We start from the raw sequence: 27,917 nt of genomic DNA on the forward strand, positions 1-27,917 counted from the left end.
TGAATCCTTTTATCAGTTCTTCTGAAGGAAAAAAAAAAATAGAAAAATGAGGGAAAAACAAAGGGGACTGTATTAAGAGGAATTGAACAGACACTGAAATAATGCACTGATGGAGCAGTTTGGGCAGGAAGGGATCTCTGTTTGCTTCAGCCCTGCTCACAGCAGTCCAGTATCCACATTTCATCAGCTTACTAAGTCTCATGCCCAGTTGAGCTGCAAATATCTCCAAGGATGGAGATTTGACAGTCTCTCTCAGCAGCCTGTTCCAGTGCTTAACCACTCTCCAAGTGAAAAGTATTTGTCCTTGGTTAGAGGGGATAGGAGCAAGACTCACTGAATAATCAGATACAAAAAATCTGAATCAATTAACATCTACTTCTCATGAAGCACAAATGTTAATCCAAAATAAATTTTTCATCTAAAAAGTTTAATTTTTAAAGGATTTTTGTGATGCATGATTACCCCGAGGAACTTATTGGCTCTGCAATTCCTTTAACATCAAGAATGCAGTAAATCATGTGGCTAAGCATATGTTTGTAACTGTGAGCCGACCACTGTATCTTGGGTGTTAGGAAAGAATTTACTTGTAAACAGGTTATATTCACTGAGCTTCCATGCATCTTATGCTGGCTCATCTTGGACTGGCAAGAACTAGTACACCAAGCGTGACAGGCTAATATGATACCCGATAGTGCCTGACACGATTCACTGAGCCAGAAAAGTTTACTATTTTCTTTGAAACTGAGGAAGAAATTCTACAGAAATCTTCCTTGCTGTTATTTCTTGCTATGCTGGAAACTAAATTAAAATCATAATTCTGTTGCATTTATGCTGATATTCTTCGCTTTCATCTCAACATACAGATATCAAGTAAAACCTGAGCATTTGTAGTCCATTCAGTCATAGAGAAGGTGGTTTATATTACTTTTGGAGGAGGAGGAGATGTTTTTTAATTCTGTTTGTGTTCAGCACTTTTTATAGAGTTTTCTGTAAGAACATAAGAATGCAGCCATATCAAGTTGAATAATCCTTGGTAAGACCCTGCTCTCCAATACTTGGTCTCCAGTGATGGTTAGTAGTTGACAAGGGTGGAGTGCCAGAACAAGGTAACTGTATGCCAATTCGGCTCAGATCTGTCTTCTGAGCTTTCGGTGATTAGCAGCTCAAGGATTTTTTGAGCCAATGACACAGGTACCTTTGCGTTTGAGTACAAAATAGGGTGTGTGTATTCTATTCTTTGCAGTTTATCCTGTTGCCAGTATTTGTTATATGGTTACCTGATTCCCAAGTGCTAAAAATATCTGCTGTATCACATACAAAATCATCTTTTGAATATCATGTAGAACAACTTTTGTATCAATAAACTTTTAAATGATGAGAGCAAGAACTTGATTGCAATGCACTACAGTAGATCTGACCCATGATATGTCAGTGTTTTATGGCTTTCAGGTAGGCATGTTTGCAAAGTATACCAGTAAACCTTTTGATGCGCAATAACATTTCAGTAGTTAATGTAGTGCATATTAACTTTTACTGCTTCTGTGCAGGCTTACAATAAGCAAGAGGGTAAGAAAAGGCTATAGTTGTTTATAAAATAGACCCTGCAGAGATAGATTCATTTTTACAGTGTATGTTTGGGCTAGCTGATGATGTGACTAGCGGTAAATCTTGAAGTGTTTGCTTTAGCAGAAGATAAATTCATAGTCTCTACAAATTCTCTTTTTTTAATGCCAGTCTTGTAGCTCCTACTCATAAAAGGAAGAAGAATATAGTATATTTTCCTGGAGCTACTTAATGGTCTCAGTGATTTGCAATATATACAATTGCATTCCACTGATACGTCTATTTTAAAGGATTTAAATTACATGTTGAAAATATGTTAATAATGCTGTACTGGTAGGAAAATTGTTAGAAAAATTTAGTTTAGTGGATGTGTGAACTGTATAGATCCAGCCTTGTTAGAGAGATACAAATAGTAGAGGCTGTGGAAAGAGACTGATAGTCATTTAAGCTTCAAGGAAGAACTGTTTCTCATTGTAAAAATGGGATAGTACCTTGTCCATGATAGAGTTTTCAGGTCCTTTGATGCCCTGTGGTGTTTCCTGCAGTGTAGAAATACAAAATTATTTATATGCTAAAAGCATACACTACACTTTTAGAATCTGGTATTGAGTTTAGTTTGCAAGGTGACTGTGATTTTTGGATAATTGCAAATATTTGTAGATTTCAGTTCTTTCTATTACACTGTTACAGCTAGTAAATAGTAGGAAAACTGAAAACTAATCAGAAACAAAGTTTATGGATTGGCTCTACAGAATTCTGCCAAAAAAAAAAAGAAAAGTATTTAGTAGGAAAAAATGCACCTAAGATCTTAGCTGTATCATCCTTTTTAAGTACCACAATGATGAATGTGGTAGATTTTGATACCAATTGCAAGTGCTTCTAACATATTCAATGCCAGGTGCAGTAGCAGTATTTGAAATGCAAACCGAATTGTTATTACACATTTCAACAGCAGCATACCACAAATAAATCTCAGATATTTCACAATATTATTTTAGATGCTATCTTTTTCTTTAACTTGTAGCGCTAAAATCCTGAAGCTCAGAACACAACATGCTTCTACAAGCATCAGTTTCATATGCAGTGTATCAGACAAAGCGTGTCTTTCCTCTGATCTTGCTGAGCAAGTGATGATACCAACATTACTACCATTGGTAACTACTGGGATTCTGATATCACCTGTGGAGCCTGAAATACTTTGCTAACTCTTTTTTTAGTCTATATTAAAAAAATGTTGTTGTGTTTTTTTGTTGTTCATTTTTGTATTCCGAAGAAATGTGAAGGTGGCAGTATTGATTGCTGCATGCCGTGTGCAGCACTGAGCACAAGCAGAGCTGATCTCATCTCAGGAAGAACATCTCAGGAGCTGAATGTGTTTGATGTCAGGACTGGGCTTATTTTAAATATCATCTGTCTCATTTTCTAAATAAACATATGCCCAGTCACTCATTTCTTGAGTGCCTGAACTTGTACAGATGAGAACAAAAACACCAGTGTGCATGGGGCTGGTGCCAGGCTCAGATCTTCTGTGCTAGGAGCTTATTTACACGGAAGCTGGAACCAGAAACCAAGCCTCACCACCACACGTCTCTGCAAGTCCTCTGTGCACGTTTTCCATCTGAAATAAACCTTTGCTCCCAGACTGGTCTTGAAATAATCAACAACTGATATTGCAACTGATAGAGTTATTTCAAGCACAGTACCATGAAGACAGCCCTGCTCTGGCTGCTGGCAGCTCTGGGATGTGAGGTGTCCCTGGGAGGCAGCTCTGGGCCAGCCCTGTGCCAGCTGCTGTGGGGACTTGCTGCCACACTGCCTCCCTGGCAAGGATCCGCTCATGCCATGCTGCCTAAGCCCCAGAGATGTTTTGTTCCACCAGTGCTGCTGCTATGCAAAGTCTCTCTCTTCATTTTCTATCCGGAAGATATGGCGTGTATAAACTAAATTTTCATGCTGCGGGGCAGAATAACAGTGGATAGAATAGGCAGAAGGATTTAAGCCAGCAGTGGCATGCTAATGCTTGCTCAAAAGAGGCCTGGCTCTGGTGAGCTCCTGTGGCTTAGTCCTCCTTTCCTAACAATCTTCCAAAATAGCATAGCTGTTGTTTTTTGTCCTTTGTTTTTATGACTATTCAGGGGCATGCAATGCAACTTAATTAAGTTATATTCTAGAGCACTTGCATAAGTGTCCTGCTGGCACTGCTTTTTAATAAGTTGTAAGTAATTTTTTCTTTTTCATCTCTGAAGAGGCTTAAATGACACTGCAGGAAACCTTCAACTGTAGCCTACAGCCACCTGTGCTCTGGTACTGCAGCTCAGCAAGGGGAACTGCCTTTCTCTGCCATAGGCATCCTTGAGGAAGAGAATGGCAGCTGTGGGCTCACCTAGGCTTTGGGGATATCGTGCTTAGACGTGTCCCATGGATCCTATTGCATTGCCTGTTCTCTGCTGGAAAACGTTTGTGCCTTTCCTATCTCCTATAAAACATAAACGTGTGAATGAGACTGAAGATAGACATCCTATATTGCTTAATTTACCCTACAGAGGTTATTTTCCATGAGATTCCTATCAACCACGGTTTTTAGTAATTGACAGAAAAAGTGCTGACTGATATATTAACATTTCTAGATAATGAGATCTGTAGGGAAGTTTTAATCTTTGGAAGGTTCCGGATGAACTGTCAGTAGTTTGATTAACTTTTTGTGTATCTACGTTAACCTTTGCTGATTTTATACAGTGTAATTGCAAGGCTGCACAACACAGTTGTTGGAATTGCGTTCTGCCATTTCCTGGTCTTGATAGCCAGTATACTACATTTGTGTCTTCATTTCTTTGCCTTTTGCATGTGCACATCTTTAGCAATTTGCTTTTTGCAGCTGACTTTTATATAAGGTATGCCACGCTCATGTATATGCAAGCAAGTGTTCCAGTTGTAAAATGGAGTAATGAAGACTTTTTCATGTTGCTGAGGGTTTGTTTTTAGTTTGGGTTTTGTTTTTGTTTTTGTTTTTTTTTCCCTTTTCAGCCAGAAAAGAGTAGAAGCAAATTTCCCTTGCAACTTTTCCTTTTTCTGTTGCCTTCTCTTGAGTGCCAGTGAAATGGATGGATTTTTGTGCTTCATTAGCATTTCTTACAAGGTCTGCCTTCAGACCAGTACCCATTTTCTAAATTGTACTTCTGTAGGGTTGAAAAAAATCATGGTAACCAGATGCAGTATTTGTCTCTGGCCTGGCAAAGTGTTAGATTTAACAAAAGAAGCTAATAGAAATGTTCAAATTGACCCTTCTCATCATTTGGACTTCTTGGAGCTCAATCAATCTCTCATTATTATCAGAGTTATTCACGCAGAGGCAGAAGTGCTAGTATTTCTCATAATCAGCCCTTGAGCCAGATGTAATTTGCAATTTTGCAGCATTGTATTTTGAAACAATAATGCATTAAAATGAACAGAGCAGGAATTAGAAGTATAGTTGTCACAAGAAGGCACTGAAGGGTGGCCATGATTTCAACACTCTCTCAGCATTCCTAGTGGACACTGGTAATTGGAAAAACGCAATACAGTATTATTAATACCTAACTAGCTCCACAATTTTTGATGTATTCTGTGTAGTGCATCAGATACTTTCTTCAGTGACCATAGTGAACACTTTGTGTGTGAAATCTAATCTCTTAGGAAGGAACTTCGTGGTCAGTAACTACTCTCATTTTTGAATTTTTGAATGGAGTTTTTATCACAAAAGCAAACTTCAAAATAACCAACTTCCTTTAAAATCCCATGTCTTGCTTCTGAGGGTGCTACCACTAATGATTGTTTGCACAGTTGTGTCTAAACAGAGGTTGTCTCTTTCATTCTTCATCCCTTCCGGGATGCCACAACCCACATTTTAACAGATTTTGGCTCACTACTAAGGAAATGAGTTACTTGTAGTCAGTTTCAGTGCATTGTGTTATTGCTTATTGAGTTTTGTTTCAGGCATAAAACGGACAAATCTCTTTTTTGTTTGCTGATTTGCAATGTTTTAAAATATTATTATTGTAAAACAATCCCCACTTCCTTTGACCTTCTCAGCCTGTTTTTAAATTGAATTCATTGTTTGGTTTCTTTTTTTTTCCTTCTTATCTTTTGTGACTAATAATACTTACATTAGTAATTCTTATTAATAATAATTTTATTACACCTGTCAGTGGCTCCTGCTAGCTTTAAGCAACCACGAGAAGCAATGCAAGATTATCTTCTGTTTAGAAATTTGCAAACAGATGGTCTCTCCTAAAAGAAATCTGTTTTTAAAAGTTCCACCATTTTATGCTGGAAGTAAATATTACAAATGCGTAAGTTGTGAAAAGAGAGAGCCTTGGTGTGAATAATATTCTGCCTGTTGTGTCATGCCTTTCAGGAAATGTTATCAAAACTGTTTATGAAAATAATTGAACGAAACCTCATGACATGTCTCTTGGTTTGGCATTATCCCCATTTTCTATGAAGTTGGGATATTGACTCACAAAGGCGGATTATTCCACAGTGGTTGGAAACAGTCACCAACCCCATATGTTGTTTCCATTGCGGGGACGTTGTTGTCTCAGTGGCTGGTAGTGCTCCACAAGAAGTGTTGCGATGTATGTGCACTCCTGGCTGTTGGTTTTCAGTAGCCTTTGTTTGTTCAGCTCTGCTAGAATCCCTACCTGAACAGCACTGAAATCTGTTTTTGGTGTTTGGAAAGTGAGGCAGAAGACACTGGAAGAAAACGTGTGGCTATAATATCACAGAAGAGCTTCATGTGCTTTGATAGTACATGTGCACAGGGTGGCAGCTGCAGAGAGAGCTGATGGTTTGGAGCACTGACCACTCTGGTTCTCCTGGTTTGTGTCTGTGCTCTTGATTGAGTGCATGAGCTTGAAGGCAAGATTTACTGTCTGAAGAAATATTAGTGTATCTCTCCAGAGGTTTCTCCTCTTCCATGAATGCCCTTTCCTGATTCTGGAACCTGAGTTGTGCAGGAACCCTTCTGGCAGGGAGTTTCTGATGACTGTTGCACCAGGAGGACTGCTCTTTGATGAGGTTTAACATCAGCAAGGAAACCTGTGGAGAATTAAAGGTTCACTTCAACTATGCTCACTAGCTCCTGTATCCAGATGCCTCACTCCCTTACATCAACGTGTCTGTATCTTCTTGGGACAGTGATGCTGCTGTGTCATTCCAACATCTTCTGTCCTCCCTCCTAACACATGTGCTTTTATCCACTATTTCAATTAGCTGAGAAAACTGTCTATTTCTAGAAATAAACTGTGAATATGTAAACGTATGCACTTAAAAGGCTATTTTTAAAATAGCGCTTGCACAATTTAGCTTCTGGAGTAAGGCTCGTAAAAACTCAAGTCATCACTAGTCAGGGAGATTTTTGTTTGGGTGTTATGTTGAACTGTTTATGCTTATTCTATTTTAGCAACAGAATGTGTATGTGTGTCTCAATAATCTTTTGCAATATAAATCTTATGATTTTGCTGACGCAGAATGGTGAAAAAGATTACAGAAGTCATTGCAAAATCCTGTGAGTAGTGTTAGGTTGCATGTCTGTGAATACAGTGGGGAAAAGAACATGCATTGAAGACAGAACTGATAGACTAGCTGAAGATGCTCACCATTTGTTAATTTTTAATGGTAGTCTTTTTTTCAATCACAGAACATAATGCTGCTGAACTTGTGTCTCAATAATTTTTTGTGTTTTTCTCGTTAATCAACTAATGCATGTCTCTTCTCTAGCTCTGTATTCTAATGAAATATGTGGATGATTTGGTAGACAGCAATGATCTCATCAGTAATGCATCGGAGTAAAATCTATTTAGCAGATTTTATGTACTTTATTTTTTGTTATATGCAGGATGCTGGTATATATTCTTGTAAACTGAAGCTATTTATGTGAACAGTTGTAAGTGTGGAATTTCTGTCGCTACCATCCATACATCCTCCTCCCTTCATTTCTTCAATCTATGTATTTATTTAGGAATAATTGTTTACAAGTGTATTATCCATGTGTATACTTTATATATATTGAAAATATTTTTTATACATGGCATCTTGATGTAGCTTGAGCTTGTTCATTACATGTTCTGTTGCACCACAAGCAGCTTCCTACTCTGGGTAGCCTTGCAATGTTCAGTCACTCTGATGCATTGACCCAAAGCCACTGGAGGCATTTGCTCATCCAAGTCTCTGCTGAGTACAGTCGGAGTTGGATGAGGCCACATCTTCACTGGTGACAGTCAATCCAGCAAGCAAGCTTGAAATTAAGGCAGCTAGGGCCTGATGGAGAGGTCTGGGTATGCACTTGGATTTGATTAGATTATTCACAAAGTTTGTGGGATTTCCTATTCTAGGGTCAAGCTTCGAGCATTTAGGTCTGTGTTCTCGTCTTTTTATTATCAATTGTACAACAGGCTGGTGTCACAGGGCCTGAGGATAGTCCTCTCCTCTAATATGACTTGACTATTATATTCTAGAGATCATACTTTTTAAAAATGGCCCTTTCTTATTTTTGAATTTCTTCACTTATTATCATTGCTATTGTTGGCTGAATTTGAGGATTAAGTCTGTGGATCTGTGAATATGACTTTGAGCATTTACACTTATCTTGAAACTTTCTCTAACCCTTAATGTAAAAGGAGAATTAAGAAGCTATAAATTAAGTAGAACCCTGGAGTATCTTAGCAATTAGAGTGAACAAGATTTCAGCTGCTCTCTTTCATCAATTTCTCACACTCTTGGATAGACAGGGTATTTTTAATTTATCACCCGTATTTCAATTAGTCGTAGAAGATTTTTCTGGAACTTCTTGCTTATTCAGTTACAGAATAAAATTAAACTATGTTTTAGTTATTATTTTTTACAGCTAATCTTTGTTTAGCTGTGCTGTAAGCAGGGTTTAAATGAGAGAACTGAATAAATCAGTTAATAAGTGAGATGTTGTTACTGTATTTATAATTACTGTGACTATTATAAGAGGACTATTACTTAACCACACACATATGTGCCCTGAAGGATATATTAAGCCATGTCTATCAAATAAGTATTATCAATAGATATTTTTTAAAAATGATTTGGAGCTTGAAGTACATTTTCATTCTGATCTTTATTTTCCATGATAAGTAATAATGTTCTATGCTTTGCTTCCAAGAATTCAGACTGGGGGAAGTGGTGGCTGCAGGTGAGTGCTGTGCTGCTGTGGCAGCAGGTGCTCCACATTTTGGTGTAGCTCAAGCTTCAGTATCAGGACTTCTTTTGTCACAAATATGTGAAACAGTAGAGTGTGTAGCTTGACTGCTCTTGCTGTGCACCATGGGGTGACTTGTGTCTGTGCCTTGGTATCCTGTGCACTGATTTAAGGCAGGGCTTCTATAGCTCTTTATATTTTTTTGGCAGAAAATGACAGGAATTTGAAATTTTGTTCTTAGGATTGTCTGTATATCAGTGTCACAGATGCTCCTTTTTTTTTTGCACTGTTTTGTTTTATTAATTCTGACAGCAGTTCATGCCTTTTTTTTTTTTTTTTTTTTTTTAATGCTGTACTTCTTTTCACTAATGCATGAAGAATTTTTTCTGCACAGGTCCTGAGCAGTGCAGTCCTCCTGTTCACAAAAAGTCATTTCAGTTGCATGTGTAAGAACTGCTGCAAGTATCATAGCAGCCAGCCTTACAGCAATGAGAATGAGAGCAACACAGGTTTAGACAAGTGCCTGAACATCGCCAGGTGCTCAGGCACGTACTACCCAGCTGTGTGCATAGAGAGGCCATGTTCTTGCAGAAGCCTGATGTCTCTCTGACACAAGAGAAATGGGTGTGTTTGCTGTTTTACAATGGAGATGTTGTTAGTAACTGCAGTGTATGAATTTCCAAACTTTGGTTATTATCGTGAAGTGAGCAGTTGCTTCATGGGGAAGTTGTTACGCGGGTGTGCCAGGACATTCAAGATATGTATTAAGAAATACTACTGGAAGCAGTAAAATTCCTAAGTTTCCCTGGGTCATATATGGGGCGTTCATCCTAATTCCATCTTCCCTTTATTTTGAGTACATAAACCATAAGGAAATAGCCTTGCTTTCCAATGAAGCAAGAACTGGCGGATTGCAGGGAATGTGTCACTCATGTTGATGTTCATAGGATAAGTCACAGCACGTGCCACTTTCACATTGAATAAGGTGAAACTTTTACATAGGTAAGCCAAATCTTTTCCCTGGGCCAGTGCATTCAAATTGAGGTGTTTAAATGCCAGGAGTAAATCTGGGGAGCTGGCCCGTGCTTTTCTTTATTTGATTCACACAGATACACAAGTGCCAGGGCAGAGCAGGAGGGCAGGGTTTCACTATGGGCTGTGAGGGCACAGGGTGACTGTAAGATAAGCATTTGTGTGCTTGAAAGGATATTGCATAGATTGCTTGCATTTCAAACATCTAAATTATTCTGGCTTCTAAGTGTTCTGCTTTGTCTGATATTTATAAATCAGAGTAGAAAACATGAGGAAACTGAAAGAACTGGTGATTTTGAATAGCATCACACCATTCTAATCACCTGAGTACACTGAATGCTGTACATTTCAGTGCTTAGCAGCTTGCTTTAATTGTGTGCCTTAGCATTTCTGTATTTTGCTTTTCTGTAGTTAAAAACTTGGCTCGAGCATGGATGGTAAATAATTTATAAATGTCTTCTGTTATAAATTTGGTGAAGAAGGATGCTGATTTGGGCTGTGGGCTTCATTATGGCTATAAATTGAACTTCATGGAGAAAACACTTTTAGTAGAAATAAATATCAAGCGCACTTACTGTTAGTAAGAGCAATCTTAGCAAAAGCTCCGAGTGTCATTGGGAGCAGGGAGTGTTTACAGAAATAAAAGGTTGGAGCTGGGTACATGTATGTGTGTATGTATGTATCTTCACAGTTCTTTTAAACACCTTTCTTAAGTGTTGCTGGAGCCTGGGAAATTGTTTTGTTTGTTTGTCTGTTACTTCTCCTTTTGTAAGCTGAAGCTTAACAGAGATGTGAGACATGCAATCTCAGTGGAAAAGAAAAATTTTAAACTTGGTAAAATATTTTTGCACAGAGGTCTTGCTAAAAGTCTGCAGAAAAGTTTAGAGTCAGAATTGCTTAGGGCTGCGTGCTTCCAAAACCATTCTGCAGCTCTGAGTGTGATGGAGAACAACCTATGCAGGATGTTGTTAAAGACATGGAATCACAATCAGGGAGGGGGGAGGATGGCATTGATTGCTCTGGGTCCAAGGGTAGGGACAGTGCAGTTAATGTTGCTGAACTTATTACAGGCAGTGGTGATTATGGCAGATATATCACTTCTGCGGGTGACAAAGTCCAGAGAAGGCAACTTTCCAAGACCACTGCGGTTCACATTCTGCCAGGCTGTCCACTGCTGAGATGACCACAGAGCTTGTCAGAGATTGGCACTGGAAAGTCTCCTGCCAGAGTGATGCAATATGGCCACCCTTTGAAATACCTGGGAAGCAACTAGCAACGTTTTCTTGAAGCTCTATTGGGAATGTCCCCAAGAGCAAAAGATAATCAGAACGTGTCCTGAAAGAGAAGAAGGGATGTTGCCACAGCTTGCTCACAAGCCAAAGCAATTGAACCCTCTGCCTCTGTTGAAGCACAGCATGAGTGTTGTTCTGGACCTGGACAGTTGGATCTGGAAACTCAAACCATCGATTCTTGCTAGGTTTGCATTATGTGTTAATGTGAGAAGTGCTTGGCCCAAAATCACTGCTCTCAAGGATTATTAGAAATATCCTGTGTACTTTTTTTTTTTTTTAATAGGGTATTGATTTCAATAAATTTCCGCTCATACAATTACTTGATCTTTTGGTGATAGAAATGCTATTTTGCTGCCCAAATCTGATAGATAGTAACAGAGATCCAATTTCACTTTTTTTTTTTTTTTTTAACCACTAGCTCATTTTTGAAAATGCACTGGCTATTCCAGAAGTTGGTTCTTTTAGTTTACCTGACATTTGAATGAAGCAAGGAAGGGCAGCAGGGAGAAGTAAACACAAGCATCCCAGAGATGCTGTGCCACAGCACTACATATGTTGTGCATCTCCCACAGCCCCGCATCTTCTGTCACTCAGAGCCCTACCACCCCAGCACTCCTTGTGCATCAGGGTAAAATGGCTCTGTTCCACAGTTTTTCTGCCAAGGTTTTACTCCTCTCTTGGCTACAAGATTTAAGGCTATTTTAAATTAACTATTCTTTTTTGTATAGTGTAAGACATCCAGAAGTTCACTGGAATCTCTTTTGTCATATATGTAACTGTTTTGTATAATAGCTTTGACTACCCTTTAATAAATAGATGTTTTAAAAGATACGTGGTGGTATTTCTAGTCACTGAATCTAAGTATGACAGTTTTATGTATAACACATCATAAAACCAGAGATTTCACTTTTGTGGTATTTTATGTTTCTTAACCCTATAATGTCCTCTGCCTTTCATTTTTCCGATAATTATTAATGCACAATTTTAGTTTTCATATGCCTGAATTACTTTGGAAGTGAGCAGTCTGGAACTGTGGAAAACAGCCATGCACTTTACAGTTTGTGTACATGCTCCTGCACTGCACATTTGTTGGTTGTTTTTGTTGTTGTTGTTTTAGCAGCTGTTCTAAGATCCACATACGTGGTTACTCAGTATAATGCTCTCTCTTCACTGGGTGATCAGAAATGAATGTTTCTGCGTGTTCCTTCACTGTACAGTATGTCTTCAGCCCACACAATGGCTTTGTACTGGTATGAACAGGAACAAGAAGGAAAATGCAATAAATGCCTGGTGGACTCTAAATATTATAAACACGGGCCAGAAGAAAGTTTTAAGAACTCTCTGTTTTGTTTCACTGATTGTGAACATTCTGGGTGTCTACACCATTGCTGGACATTGCATATTTCAGTGTTTGCTTCTGTCTTTTGCTGTGGGCTTTTGTGTGCAAAGTACCACAACTGTCAGTCCACAAAGTAAAATGCTTGCTGCGTTTAGTGTGATAAATGATGCCATGTTTAATAGGTAGGTACTCTAAGAAGATACTGTGTACAGATTCCAGCCTTACATAGACAGAAAATGATCGTCTAGTCTCGGGCTATGATTAGACATTGGATTTTACTGTACAAAAATCATTCCTTTCAAAGTTGATCTGAAATGCCTAACACATACACAAAATTTTGTCCCAGTAATAGCTAAATATCTCAAATGTCTGACCGTGCTCTGCCTGAAAGTCTAAAAAAATCCAATGGAATGTGCAAATATGGAAGAAACATAAACTACTTGAAATGTTGCCTGTGAGGGGTAAGAGATATGAGGAGGGCAAACACTGAGCTGGCAACATCTTCTGACTGTGACAGCCAGGCCAGTGCCAGCCCTCTGCCCTCTCTCATTGCACGGAACCTTGCAAGAACCCTTGGGGAAGAACATTGTTTAAAAAACCCTTAAACCCTTAGTGCTGGAAAAAAAATAAATTTCTATTTTGGATGTTGTCCACTGTGTGCTGAAACTGCTTTTGTGGGGAGGTTGTGGTCGGTGGTTCTGCTTATTGGGCAGTTGTTGGACATATGGCTGTTTGTCTTTTGCAGTTCATTTGTGAAGGCCTCCACTTATTGTAAACTTTATTTGTATTCTTTGGCAGTGAGAGTGTTGAGTAATTTCTGAAACATTGACCATGTATTCAAGAACAGCAGCCCTGTCAGAAATAAGGAATGAGACGCTATCCCTTTCTTGTTTTGTTGTGTTCTTTAGGGAGGAATTCTATAAGCTTCTAAGAGGAATGAAGGAAAAAAAAAAAAAAAAAGCAGAACAACCTACACAAAACAAACAAACAAAACAAAAACCAGAACAAACAACAAAAAAAGCCCACCAACAAAAGCAGCCTGAAAGTATTACATATTGTGATTCTGAGGTCTTTGCATTATCCCTTGCTGGTTTTCAAGCAGCAAGGATTCTTTTTGTCATAGGAAAAGGAAAATACAGTTGTGTTCATTTCACAAGTTAGATTCTTTTTTTGTGTGTTATTAACAGGTTTGGCAAACATCGCAAAGATGACAAGAGTGAGAAAACTGGTAAAATAAAAGTGCAGGAAGCTCTTACTTCAGAAGAGGAGAGAATACGAATGAAGCAAGAACAGGAGAGGTAGACTTCAGTATTTGCTTAAACCTTGATAGAGAGAGTTTGTTTTTTAAACTAAATAACTGAAGTTCAATTTTTGCTGATGAAATTTCCCAAATGTTGATATGTTTATATACTTTAAAAAGACAAAGATGGATTTATTTTGGAAATTAGTATTTTGGACATTGGGCTGCAGTAAGCATCTTTCTGTAGGTCCAGAGCTCCTTTCTATATTGAGGAGACTCAATTAATAATATGAAATGGTTTCTTTATACTTTCTATAACTGATTTTATTGACTTTTTCAGAAAACAAATATTTATATAAAGTGAAATATGTTTTGTATTTTTCATCAAAGTCTTGCATATCTAGGTTTTTCACTGGTATATTTAGAAACACCTAAGAATTACAATTATTGGTGTATTGGTCACTGGAGTTCAGTCTATTTATGTCATGCAGTCTGTTTATGGAATGATATGTATATTAAACTGCTAATTGTAAAAATGAGTGGTGAGTACCTCTATTTTTCCTTGTCAGCTTCCCTTAACATTAAAACCTATTTAATATATGCCTATATGCTCTTCTCAATATTTCCAATCTACTGTTCATCCTGTCTCTTGTAGACCAAGTTATGTGGGGGCCTAGGCTAATATCTCATGTAAATTTAGCTAAAATCTTGGAATCTTTAGTTATAAATTATCTAGTATTGAGGGCTGTGTTTGGAGGAGAGAAGTCCTCTTTGAAAAGAAAGCTCGTCAATGAGGAGACAAACACTAAAGGACTACAAAGCTTGAATGCTGTCTGGATTCAGGCATGTTTAGCAGTGAAAGTGAATGAGTTGAGATGATTTATCTAAAAATTATGCTGTAATTCAGCTGTAGCAGGAAGTATGAAACAAAGTGTTGTCCTTGTACAGAGGCGTGACTAGTTAGTCATAATGGTCCCTTTTACCATCATCTCTTTGCAACTTTGTCTTCAGTAGGTAAGAACAGAAATTTACAGATGATGGTATCATCATTATAGTATCTCTTGTGTAGTTTCCTCAGTTCAGTGTATAACAGTAAGCTTTCAGTTGTTTTAAGGGCTAAGGGATTTGCATTGCAGTCAAGGCAGGCTGTACATTACAAGTTACTGAAGATCAACTTGTTAAACTGTAGAAACTTTATCGTGTGTGACCATCTGTTTGGATTACATTATGGGAATTTTTTTTTTTTTTTTTTTTTTTTTTTGCTCTAACAAATATACTCATAAATGTATGTAAAAAGTTATTCATGCCTTTCTCCATCCATTTTGATGGTAGAGGGTGGCTGGATCACAGTATTTGGTTGTTTTTTACTTGTCAGATTGGTTTTTTATTTTCTCTCTTTTATCGAAAAATGAAACAGGTCGCTAAATCTGTTCCTGTTTTTTAGAGTAATAGGCTTTCAGATTAAATTGTAAAGGGAAATACTGGAAATGAAGGAAATAATTGACTTTGGAGATAAGTGTGTTTGTGCAATCAACTTTCCTTAACCCATGGACAGACTACCTAATTTCTGCATAAGCTTATATCGAGAGTGCAGAGACACTGAAAGCTGCCTCAATAGCTCCAGGCAGCTCAGGGCTAGAGAAGGGATATCCATATAGTTCATACTGCTGTTCATAGTGCTGATCTCTGGTTTAATGCACTCTGCTGAACCTAAGACTGCCAAGCACTTGGGGCTTGTTAGCAGCAGTAGGTCCCCAGCTAATCAGCCACATACATTTATGCAAAGAAGGAAGAGTGAGTTAGTTATTTTGAATTAGTAATGTGTTTTTTTCTCTCTTCATTCTTCTTTCTCTGTCTCTCTGTGTCTCTCTGTCTCTCTCAGTAAGAATGGTGAGAGTATAGACTGTCCATGTGATGATATAGGAGAGGTTGCAATAGTCACGCTGGGTACCAAGGTAGAATTATGAAATTATTTGTATAGTTCCCCACGCATGGAGCAAATTCCTAATCCCTGTCCATTGAGTTCTGCTAACCATTTTGAATCTTTCCTAGAATCTCACTCCTTGTTTGTTTTAAAGCAATTTTATGTCTTCACTGAACCTGCAGAAAATGCATGTGCAAGAACTTCATAACAGCTTGATGTTATCATAACATAGGTCCTCCACCTGTTATTCTCCTTCCCTAACTGCATATTTGCTCTCCTTTGTGTTATGTCTATAAGGGAATGCAAGTTCTTTGGGGATAGTGGCATGTACAACTAATAAAAGATAATAAAATAGCAACCAAATGTGTGAGGTTCTTCCTTATGTTTCTGAAAAATTCAGATGTTGATTTGATCCATAGAGACCTTAAATATTTGTGCAGTTAGATTGCAGAGAGTTTCCTTCTGATCCTGTAAAAAAATGCTGTTAAAGACAAGCTATTCATGGATAATACTCTCGCAAATTAACTGAACAATCCCTCAAAATGCTTATGATTAGACAGTGAAATATTACTGTCTAAACAAGTATTGGTTTGTAATGGCTGCTATTTTAACTTTGTTTTCTGTGGGTTTTTCTTCCTCAGTGTTTTTAGTGGTGTGATTCAGTTGCAATGTTTTACTTGGTATTTGATGCTATATACCTCTATAATGATGCAATACTTTGGGGAAATAGACTGGATTTAATGAATTTACTGTGTTTGAGAGGCTTGGAAGAAAAATCCTTAGAGGGTCAGAGAACAAGTGAATGGTCAATTAAAAAATCAATCATGCCCACAATTTTATAAAATTATTATGCTTTGACTTGATACTGTGCTTGCAGTAGTGTCTTCTTTAGTCATAAAAATGTGTTCATATTGATTATGAGAAAAATAAGCAAATTAATGTTCTTCAATTTGCTGTGATTAAAATTACTAAAATTGCCTTATGTAAATATATTATTAGTAATAATGCCTTACTAGGAGCAAATCTCTTCTATATATGGTATCTATTTACTGACAATTTAAAAAAAAAAAAAGAGAATTTTAAAGAGAGAAGGAAATTATCTAGATAAAAACAGAGACAGTTTTCAATAAAATAGAATACTGGAAAAATTAGAAGTGACATCTGTGAAGAACACTCACTAGTCTTTCCGAATTTGCTCTAAGATGTTTGCTACTTGTAAAATCTTAGAAGTTCATACTAATGGTTCATTGAAGACTGTTGGAGGTTGTCCGTGTATCACTATTCTTTAACACAGATTTACTCTAGAAAAGGAAGTCTGCTTCCATAATACTTGAATATCTGCCAAGCACTGTTCTGCAAATTCAGTTGATATGCTCTTGGAAAGGATTTTTTCTGTCCAGCATGGACACCAACCAAAAGTATAAGAAAAAATGAAGTAATAGATTTTCTGAACTTGGCTTTGTGGCTCCTAAAAAACAGTGAACTGCAGAGTCTTGAGGAATTTGGATAAGCTGTGAATTCAATTACCTCTTTTTCTTGTTCCAAATCACAGGAACACTAGGAGCCCCTCTTTGTCATGTTGCACCTCTGGACTGCTAAAATTGAATAGGATTAAGATGCTATATTGGATTGATAAGACTGGGAGAACAGCCCTGCATGCTTTTATTACAGGAGGTCATCTGCCACTTCTGGTTTCCTGATGAATCTGTGGCTGGCCTGTCTTCCTCAGAGTAATGTCTTGAATCTAAGCCCTTGGAAACCCATAGACCTTTTCACTGCATAAACTCTGATCTTTGAGAACCTCCCAGGTCAGGGTTTTCTCACTAATCACTGTGACCATGGGGTATTCCGCAGATTGCCCTGGAATGTTTTCTGACTCCTTCAAGACAGTACAGTTTCTTTCTTAGGAGATTGGAAGACAGAAGTGTTCAGAAACCCACTGCTTAGTTTTGTCTTCTTGTTTTGGTTGGTGGCTCATGCTGGTGAGACATCTTTCTAACAGCAGGTTCTGATACCTCTTTCACCCTTGGATTTTGCTTTGCATATCTTTTCTTCTCTATCTTCAGTGCAACAGAAATCTTTAGCAGATCAAAAACCTTTGCCAGTGTCCTGCCTCTCCTGAACTCTGACACGTGCTGTTCTGGTCACCTGCATGGCACAGCCCATGCCTCCTGCACCTGTCTTCAGCCCTGGGTGTTTTCTAGCAACAGAAACACTCCCCAGCCCAATTTTACTCTTTGTAGTCAGGTAGTGGATAGCAGAAGAAGAAAATAAATGTGCTTCTTTGTGAAGTTTTCCACATGTTCAGCTGATCTAGCATGGTTCACCACTTAAAAAGATGAAAGCAGCAATTCTAGTATAATCTTATAGTTCGGAGTACGTGATCCCAGCTATGGGTGAATAGTGCTGATTCTTTAATCTGCCTCTAGATCAATTCTTCCTCTGGAAAGAACAGCCTATAGGATATTTTTTGTTTGGTTAATACACTGACTTAAGAGCTTTACTCATGTTCTGTAAATCTCTGTTACCATACATAGGTATTTTAATCCTAGTTTTGTATTCTTCCTCTGCTTCCACAGAAATTGATGCAAAATCAGGTGCTTAAACACCTGTTTTGTGAGGATCAGTAGTGAGGCGATAAGGAGAAATTTTGGAAGAGAATTAAATAGCTGTATTGCTGGAAGCACTGTGACAGAGGCTTCAGAAATGCTGCGAGGATGACAGAGCAGTCAGTGCCAGTGAGTCACAGCGTGTACCTTCCTTCTCACTAAAAAAGAAGCTGTAAACTTCCAGTCTTTGCTAGCCTTGTTGGAGGAAGATTAACACACAGCAAAGCAGCACTATGTTTCATGCATTCACACGTAGATGTAGTTGCCATCTGCAAAATAAAACCATTTCTTTGTAGTTTTCCCCCTTTACATTTTGGGAAACATAACCTTTTGTTCCTGTAGGTTATGAAGGGAATTACATTTACATAATTCTGCTGTTAGTTTTCTCGTTGTTCTGTGCAAATGTCATCACTGCTGACATCAGTGGTGCCGTGGGAGTCCTACCTGCTGGCTGCAGCTGCAGAGCCAGGAAGGGAGCTCCTGATGAGGCATGCTGGGGTGCCCAGAGCTGAAGAACTAGGAGCAGGCTCCCTATTGATGCTTCCGGCTGGGAACCTCAACAGGCTTTTGTATGGCAAAGTATATCTTAATGTCTTGCAATCAAACGTGGAACACTATTTTAGAACAGGACTTGGGGAGAAGATTATAATAGTTGGAAGTACAGCTTCAGGAGAATATGGTAAAAAATGTGGGAAGAATGACTAAGGATCTGTGTCTCTCAGAGATGCTGTTTGGAGAGGTGGGTTAGGCGTTTGTCTCCGCAATGGCACTTTTACTGTTACTTTTGTAGATCAGTGATTAGGTTTACAACATATTTTGGTGCTAACATAAACAGAAATATGATTCTGGTGTGTGTTTTTCATGTAGTGATTTTTCCTAAACTTAGAGTGAAACATTCTGTATGTTCATTAGCAACTAATATAACACCGATATTTTTTCCTGAAGGTTTTGGTCATTCCATAAAATGTTTCCTGTATTATATGTTTCCTAAGGGTGTTAGAGTCTTTATCTCCAACATATAATAAACTTCTCTTCATCTTTCTCTAGTGCCATTAAAGCCACAAGCCTTTTGTTGTAAAAGTATACTAATGAATAGAAATGTTACAACAAGAACAGAAGTCTTGTGTTTTCCCTTCATCATGCATCATCCATTTTAATTAGACGAAAGGGTGGTGAGTACTGTGACAAGAGTCTGGAATTAAAATCATTAATTGATGTCAAGCTGACGAGAGACTGCTAACATGAATTTACTGACAGCGGGAAAGAAATTAACCTTATTACTTTATTTAGTACATTGGGACTATTTATTATATTTTCCTATGCAAGGTCAGTGTGCTCCATTTATGATGATAGAGAAAGACAAATAATTAATAGATTCTGTGCAAAAAGTTTTGTTACATCCTATAAGTCACATCGTTAACTTGAAAAAGAAAATGACACACCACATCCCTTTCATCAGCATAGCTCATCAAAACCATTACAGCCATATTTTTGATATTTTAAATGAGCATAATATGCTGTGCTATACTCTCCAGCCAAGTACAATTACGAAAGTGATCTGATTTAAAACAATGCCTTTATTTCGTAATGTCAGTGTCACAAAAAATGAAGCATATTTTTTCCTGCAGTGACATTGATTGGAATAACTGTCTGTTTTGATCATCATTGGAAGGTCAGCCTAACAAAAATGAGTTTTAATGTTAAGCATCTTTATTCTCTAGATGAAAGAATATAATGGTGTCTTACAGAATGACAGCAGCATCCTATAGATAATTTGTGACCCAGAGGTCATCATAAAAGAATAGAGAAGAGGTCATCCTGTAGTAAAGGCCATCTGGAACTGTTAAAGTATCAGATGGAGTGGGGGGCTGAGCAGCAGGACACTCTTGGTGTCTTTCCAGATTTCCCAGAGAGACCATAATATTTTTGTTGGAAAATCCCAACTTTCTCGCTTTAAGCAAAATATTTTCATGAAGCTGTTTCATTTTACTTCTAGGGGAAAACAAAAAAAAAAACAAAAAACAAAAAACCACCATACTGTGATATGGAGATAATTTTTGCTTTACATATAAGCCAAGTGTTATCTGTCTTTAAAATAAAGTGAAGGTTCAGCTTTAGACTTGCTGCTGCTGTATTTTGCTGCCATTTAACAGCTCTCTCAATAAATATTCCCTCTAAATCCATAATTACTGCAAACATTCAGAATATAAATATTTTCTAAAGTGACTAGCTTAAAATCTTTTCTGATAAAACTTCCACCCCCTTTCCAGCCCATAAGAGAGGAGAGAAAACAATCCCTCTGTGAATCAGAAAATAAGAGCAATGTGTTTCTCATTGTCATTTATTTTGGGATGGGGTCTGCCTGTCAAGGGATATTCCAATTTCACTCAGATTTGTAGCATTTTTTGGCAGTTGTTTTTTACATAAGGGATGAGGCACAGGATATGAAAACAAATGAATAGCAATGCTGCTTTTTTTTCTTTCTTTTTTTTTTTTTTTTTTGGTAAAAAAACACAAAAGTAAAGCATGAGAATAATGAAGTTAGGAAAAATATTTGAGATCAGTTGTGCTTCATAAAAATGTGGACTTCTGGAGATATGTAAATTGAAGCTTGAGTGGAATAATAGTTGCTGAGGTGTTTTTTAAGCAAAGCTCCTCACATTCTTTAACTTCATTTTGTAAATATATGGATTAAGATTATAAGACATCACACTAAAACTCCGTATTTTCTCTGTTCTTCTTCCACAGACATTCAAGGCACTGTACTGACAAGGACTGGCCAAGTCCCTTACCATATTTTTTTGGTCTCTATAATGTTCTTGAGTTACAAATTTGGTAAAGGTGTCTTGCAGATCATACAGATTCAGGACTCTGTTAGATATAGTAGTTTTAATAAGAGCATTAATTTGCAGTGTTCTACTTCTGCAAGCCAAGACTTTCAGGACAGGGCAACAGTCTGTCTTCTGATGTTCCATAAATCACGCTGTTAGTTCTAGAGTGGCTGTAACAAATACTTATCTGAGAATGAAAATTGTTGTAGCATAATTACAAACTTACTGAATATGGCTGCATCTCTTGGTGCTGTGTGGAACAGAACTGAAAACCCTTCAGATTTTCCCAACGGCACTGCTGGAGTCTAACAGTAAGCTGCACTAAAAGCTCTCTTTGTTCTAATTTTCAGATAAAGCAGCAATTATTTGACTAATCAGAAGGACACCTAATGGTGTATTCACAACAGGCAGACAGGTCCCGTCTGCACACCACAGCTGGACCCTGTCTTTTGTAACCAGTTACTAGGATGCTCCGCTTAATGGGTTATAGCACACCTGGTTCGGTGTCCGGCCATGCTGTGGACTTAAGCTGTCAGTCAGTATTGCAAGCCAGCAGGGTTTTAGAAATGAACTCTGGGAGGTGTTGTGGGTGTTAATTTTTGGTCCTGAGCATATAAAAGCTATATTCTCTGTTGGCGGTTGTTTTGTTATTTTTTCTTTCAACTTCAATGTATGAGATTCATATAATCCCTTACTTTGTTGTAAGGTTTTTCATTGTGATTTTTTGTCACTTCACACTGTTTCATTTTCCAACTTTAAGATTCGGTTGTTTCATACATAGCACCAGGAACACAGAATAATGGACCTGTAATTGAGCTAGTGGCAGAATTTCATAGTTGCTTATGTTACTGTACCAGCTGGAGGAGGATGATGCTGCATAGGATCAGCTCAACTGACTGATGACAGTACTGTAACCAGACCTCTAGTTACTGCTTGCAGTATCTGTGAATGGCTGATTTGATATGTGCTATGATATATGGTAGCATTTGATATACAGTATGTTGTTTTCATTAGTGTTTTGCACAGATGAGAACAGCTGTTCCTTGCACATCCAACTACAGAATTCAGATGCTAGCCAGCAGTGCTGTTTGCTGGTTAGTTCTTCAGTTGGAAAAATGCTGCAGGGAAAGTAATGGCCCAACTAAGCCCCTATAAGAGATGAAGACAGTGCTCTTAGAGTGAGGACAGTTTGAAGCAGGAGCTCTCTCAGGTGTTTTAGCCATAGTTGAATCTTTTTATCTGCTTCAGGAGTACTTCAGACCAGCAAAAGGGCTGATAGAAGATTAGAGCTACATTAATCTAATGACTGGGGATCTGCCTAGTTTTGGAAACCAAAAGAAATTTGCTTTTCTTACAGGCAGCAATGATGTTATTTGATGCAACCTGCTTCCCAGCAGGATAACAGCTCTGTTTGCTCATCTGAATGATCCTCCATTGCTGGGGCTGCTGACTTCAGGATCAGACATGAAAATTACGGCAAGAAATTGTAGTCTTTGTAGTGTTTGATTTGGGGATAGGAGGACCTACTATCCTGCCTATGTACCTGATACATTTGGTTCTGGTGAAACAAAAAACACAGCAGGTATACTCTCCACCCCAAAGTGCTGCAGACTATCAGCTGTGTAGCCTAAAGCTCCATGGAAGGGGTAATTTACAGATTTTGTGTGTGTATGTGCATTAAAAAAAAAAAAAAAAAAGCCAGGATTTTTACTTACTTACTCTAAGATCCAAGGAACCAGGCTTGAGACACTCTGCAGGGTGTTGTCTTCACTTTGGGAAGACAAGGGATGAATCAAGATAAGGACAGGTAGAGGTGAGGTGCATAGGACACTCCATCAGGTTAGAAAAAAAGATTCTAGTGACACCTTTATTTTCATTAGTGTCATTTGGTTTCCAATATCCGTTTGCACTTTATCTGCTTATTAATGTAATATTTACTTTATCTCCTGCATTTTTTCGCTTCTTTACATCTTCATTTGTATCAGCCTTCTTAAATATGAGTCCTTATAAAAATGAGCATGCTTTTTCAATTTATTAGAGCACTTATAATAATCACTTTTATTTTTTCTCCCTACTACAGCCCTCCCAGGTTGAAGCTCATTAAAGGTTTTTGAAATTCTCAGGGGGGTCTTCTGCATGTGGGATTTGAGGAAGGGGGGAATTGCAGGGGAGGCACTTGGTACTATCACATTTTCTAATTGGTAGATAAGCTGTGATTGTTGGAGGAGAAAGAAAATTAAGACTGTCTGATTGTGTGTATTTTCAATGTATTTCTTTAATTTCAAAGTTGGTGGACTTTTCTTTTTTTTAATCTAGTCCTTGTTATATTTCTCTGTTCTTGTACAAACATTACATGGAAAATGTACGTGTATAAAATTTCTGTAGAAGTTGTAGCAGAAATGCTAAGTCACAGCTTGAAGCAGTGATTGAGCACCTGGTGGGAAGGCAGGGCCAACCCACGGGAGCTCAGCTGTATGCAATACACCTGAGTGACTGGAAGGGTTGCAGCCAGGATCCACCCCTTCCCAGACCTCATTTAAGGTTTGGCAGTGGAGGTAAGGGTATCTCACTAGTGATCCCTGTTTACTTAAGGCCTTCTGAAGGTAAGCAGCTTCTTTTCTGTATTTCTGTGCCTGTAGCTATTCTATTTGGGCAAATCCTCATTTGCTGCAGCCTAGAACTTTGCTGCTCTGTCGTGATTGTGCTTTCCCTCACGTTATAAAAGTCCAGAATTATACATAGGTTGTTCCAGAAGTAATGTCTCCTGTTTATCTATCTGGAAACTATAACAGATATGAAGAGCATAATAACACTAGTTCATAGAGTAAATTCTCAGTTACAAAATGTTAGCTTTTTTCAACATAGTCACTATTGTTAGCTATGCATTTTTACCAGCAATGGCCAACAGCATGCTGTGCTCATAAAAATCTGTAGCATTAGAGGTGACCTGCTGTGACTGCTGCTGAAACGCACTACCCACCACCTCGGTGTGCACATCCACTTTGATTTTCATAATCTTTCAGCAAGTTTTCATGAATGTAAGTGGGCACGTATCAGAGGCTATTGTGTTAGACTACCTCTCTGCTGCTATTTCTTGCACAGTGACAAAATGGAATGGAATATTAGTGGGAAGACTCATACCATCAATATCCACCTCTCACTTTAAGGGTTACCATAATAAAATAGGAGGTGTTACTTTTGGAGCAGCCCTTGTATAGCTGGAGGAGAGCTCATGTTACTTTTTCAAGGTAGGATCTCCAAGATATGCATTTCCTGCAAGATGTCTATGGTATCCAGGATTTCAGGTTTGGGAGCTGGGGGGGGGAGGCGGCATTTCACCTCAGTTTATGATGACATACTTGAAAACTTCCTGTGTCAATCTGTTCTACTATCTTCTTAATTAGGATGTTCCCCAGCCCACGGCATCTAGTCTTTGTCATTCTTGCTGCAACTTAAATACAAAATATTTGCATTACATATAGAAAACACAATACTGTTTTCTCCCTTATGTATTAGGAGACTGCTGTTATGCCCTTGCTGCCTTTTCCACAGCACTTTGACATTGCTGACTCAGGAGTATCTGTCACTCACTAGAATTTTCAGGTCCATTCCTACAAAGCAGCTCCCAGGTTTTTACCTTTCTTTTTATATACTTAATTATTCTGTGTAAATTACTTTCTATTTCCTGTTATTAAAATAAATTTGCATTTTGAATTCTGCTCTGTCCTTCGAGAGCGTTTGAAGTTTCAATCTTTTCCTCTCATTTTCCTTCATTTGGATTTTGTGCGGATTCAGAAGGGTCCTAATTAATAATGAAAATACTGAGTAAACTCAGAGAGGGATCTATGCAGAAAATGTCTCAATCCATCCTCCTGCTAAGAGCTGCTCCTCTCTAGATGCTCTATAGAAACTGACCTGTTCAATGTATTGCTTCTTTCTGTTGCTGTTTTTCTTAGCCTGATATCTACTACTGTTTCTCCCCTATTCACAAAGACTTTTACTGAAGGAAATCAGATTGGCTTGACCACATCTGTTCTTGATAAATTTGTGGTGGCTATTGCTTGTCCCATTATTTCCTCAGTGCTTACCAATAGTTTTGATTCAAAGTTTCTCAGGGGGTTGACGTTAAACTGATGAGTCAATAATTCGTTTGCTCCTCTAGGGGATGTTTGACTTTTTCTGGTCTTACAATACTTCAGCTGTACTCAACAGTTCCTCATGATTACTGAAAAAAGGTCTGAGACTACCTAAGACAGTGGTGTGTGCAGGATGAAGTTCAACTAGCTTAACCAGCCACCTGGTTGCAATGAACCATTTAGTGAAGACGTATGAAGGGAAAAACTAACAAATTAAGCCTTTTGTCTCCTCAGCGTCATATGTTAATTTCATTCCCTCAGTACTAAGCAGGGAAGAAGCCTTTTCCTTCCTCTTCCATCAGTTGCTAATACAACTACACAATGACTTATTGTATCTTTTAAGCTCCCTGCAACTTCTATTTCACATTATGCCTTGGCCTTTCTGATTTTTGTCCTTGTATTTCTGTGATAATCCATAGCAAGCTGACCACATTTTGTGTGTTCCTTTATGTGTTCATGGAGGGCAGCCATATCTTAGCTAACTGGATACACATATATGCACAGGAGATACGGTTGAAGTGTTCATTTATTAACTTGAAAAAGGTTGTTATTAAGCTTTCCTATTTTAAAGTACTTAATTATCAGGGTTTTTTAGTTTCTTTGTGTTCAAGTTTTGAATAAAGTGGGAGGGCACAAGAGGAAGAAGAAATATCTCTCTTGTTTGTGTGTTACCCACAGTTGGGTGGCTTGTTGCTGTCCATGATCACTCATTGCCCACGGTGTTCTTTTTGAGAATGATTTCCTTAAGAATCCAGATGGTTTTGCTGAGAGATGGTTATAACTGTGATAACTGACTAGCTCTAATAATGGTAAGAAAAGCTAAGTGTCATAAGCAGATTCAGAGAGAAATCAAAATAATGCCTATAATCAAGGTATCCTCATTAGAAGAACAGTTGTCAGAAAAATTCTGCTTGGATCCAGACAAAGGTCAAAGGAAAATATAGAACAGAACAAGCTCCCATATTGACTTGATTGTCAAAAATTAGGAAAAGGACCGTTAAAGCCCTGAAGGCGTCTGGGGGGAGAGGGAGGCGGAGCAGTGAGACCTGGCTTATTGCTGGCATGCTGTGCCCACAAGGTATTTCTCTCTAGCAGAGGAGGAAGGGATGTGTCTGACAAGATCTGGCTACTGGCCAATGTGCCTCCTGACCTCTTTATTAGAAACAATATCTGGCAAAAACTGGACCAAATGCTGTCATCCCATCCGACTAACTTGAACAAGCTGACTGGCATTATAAATGTGTTGTTTTTCTTGGTTCTTAATCCATCATAGAGAGGAATGCCAGTCTGATAGGAGAAGAACTGAGAACTGTCAGTTGTGGATGGCTTGTCATTTAGCTTCTGTTCTTACACAATGCTGTTTCTATCCCTAATAAGCATTGTCAGCCGCCCCACATATGTGGAATTGCAAGCGTTCAATACTGATTTTGTAAATCACCGAGCCTCAGTGGAAAAGACTATGTTGTGGATAATCACTTGGGCAATCACCGAGTCCTGGCAGCAGCAGGATGATTAATTGAATTGACCAAGCAATTGCACACCAGAGGCTGCAGCCAACTTTGTTTCAGCTCTTAGGGGAGGACATTGCTGCCAGTGCAACAACTGTAATGTTCTACCTGTGAATACCCCTCCCATACTGTGCTTGTCAGTTAAGAGTAGCCAAATTTCAAAGGATCTAAACAAATCATATGGCAAATCCTGCAGCACCTCTGCTATCATCACAGATGTGAGTTTTCCACTGCTGGAAAAAGTTTTGTTTCCACAGAACTGATGTGAGCATTTGGCTCAGAAGATTTGTCTTGCAGAGTAGTGCAGTTGATCTGAGCTACCTGGCTAAGTGCCCTTTACAGCAGAGGGTGTGCACTTGATGCATTTGTTAGATTTGAAGGATTCTGTGTCTCTGAACACAGACACATTTCCATGCTGGCTGAACAGCTCTGTAGGCCCCCCAGGCAGTGGCCTGCTGATGGAATGTAGACCAGGTCTACCAGGAGAACAAAACATGCTGACAACTGTACGTGGGTGTCTAAAATGCCAGTTGCCCTTATCCGAAAGCTGAATCCCACTCGCAGGTTTTGAAAAAGGGAACAATGTGTCTGCTGTTTGCTGGGGACAGCAGAGCAAAAGCTTTCTGCTTACTTCTGTGACCACGATCTCACTTGCATAGGAATCACTATACAATGGGTATGTCTGTCATTACTGGATTAGCTTGCAATGAAAAGCTTGTTGAACAATTATAGGAAGTTCTGCAGCTAATAATATTGTCATCTGAAGCAGTTATCATTAGCTTTTGAATTGAGTGCTGCACAAATGCGTGAGGATAGTTTATACTTCACTGAACATTATAATTTGAGTATCAAAAAAACGGTTGATGGCATTCAATATTAACGCTTCAGCAAGAGGGTTTTAAGAAACTTCTTGGGATAGCTTCTGTATTTTTGAAAATTTCATTTCATTTGAACTGCAAAATTGATCAGCAATTTTTGCAAAACTCTTTCAAGATGGAGAGAGTTATATAGACACTAAGCATTATTATCATTGTTAAGCCCATATTAGGTTCATAAAATAAATCCTCAAAATTAGCTGATCTGAAATTTCAGACGTGCATTTTTATTGTGCCGTGGAATACTGTTTGGTGAAGACAGTTTAATACAGATATCCACGTTATAAGCCTGAAGCACTCTGGTTGAACGCTTGTCCAGATAGTGGATTTCAATAGCGGGAGCGCTGCTGATTAAGGCTGAAGT

General features: G+C 38.3%; 1 protein-coding gene across 12 annotated transcripts in view; it reads left to right on the top strand.

The window, feature by feature from the left end:
- PARD3 (par-3 family cell polarity regulator) overlaps positions 1–27,917 on the top strand; it is a 434,123-nt gene that overhangs the window by 300,620 nt on the left and 105,586 nt on the right. For 9 of the 12 annotated variants that reach the window (XM_085227074.1, XM_085227084.1, XM_085227077.1 and 6 more), the window contains one exon: positions 13,618–13,728. The exons of 2 other annotated variants lie outside the window; for them this stretch is intronic. In XM_085227074.1, coding sequence (XP_085083200.1) covers positions 13,618–13,728 — 111 coding nt within the window. Of the gene's footprint in view, positions 1–13,617; positions 13,729–15,552; positions 15,958–27,917 lie in introns of those variants that run through there. One more of the 12 variants, XM_085227087.1, reaches the window with a different exon arrangement.

The sequence above is a fragment of the Meleagris gallopavo genome, chromosome 6, assembly GCF_905368555.1.
Source record: "Meleagris gallopavo chromosome 6, MGAL_WU_HG_1.1, whole genome shotgun sequence".
In the NCBI taxonomy this organism is placed as follows: Eukaryota; Metazoa; Chordata; class Aves; order Galliformes; family Phasianidae; genus Meleagris; species Meleagris gallopavo.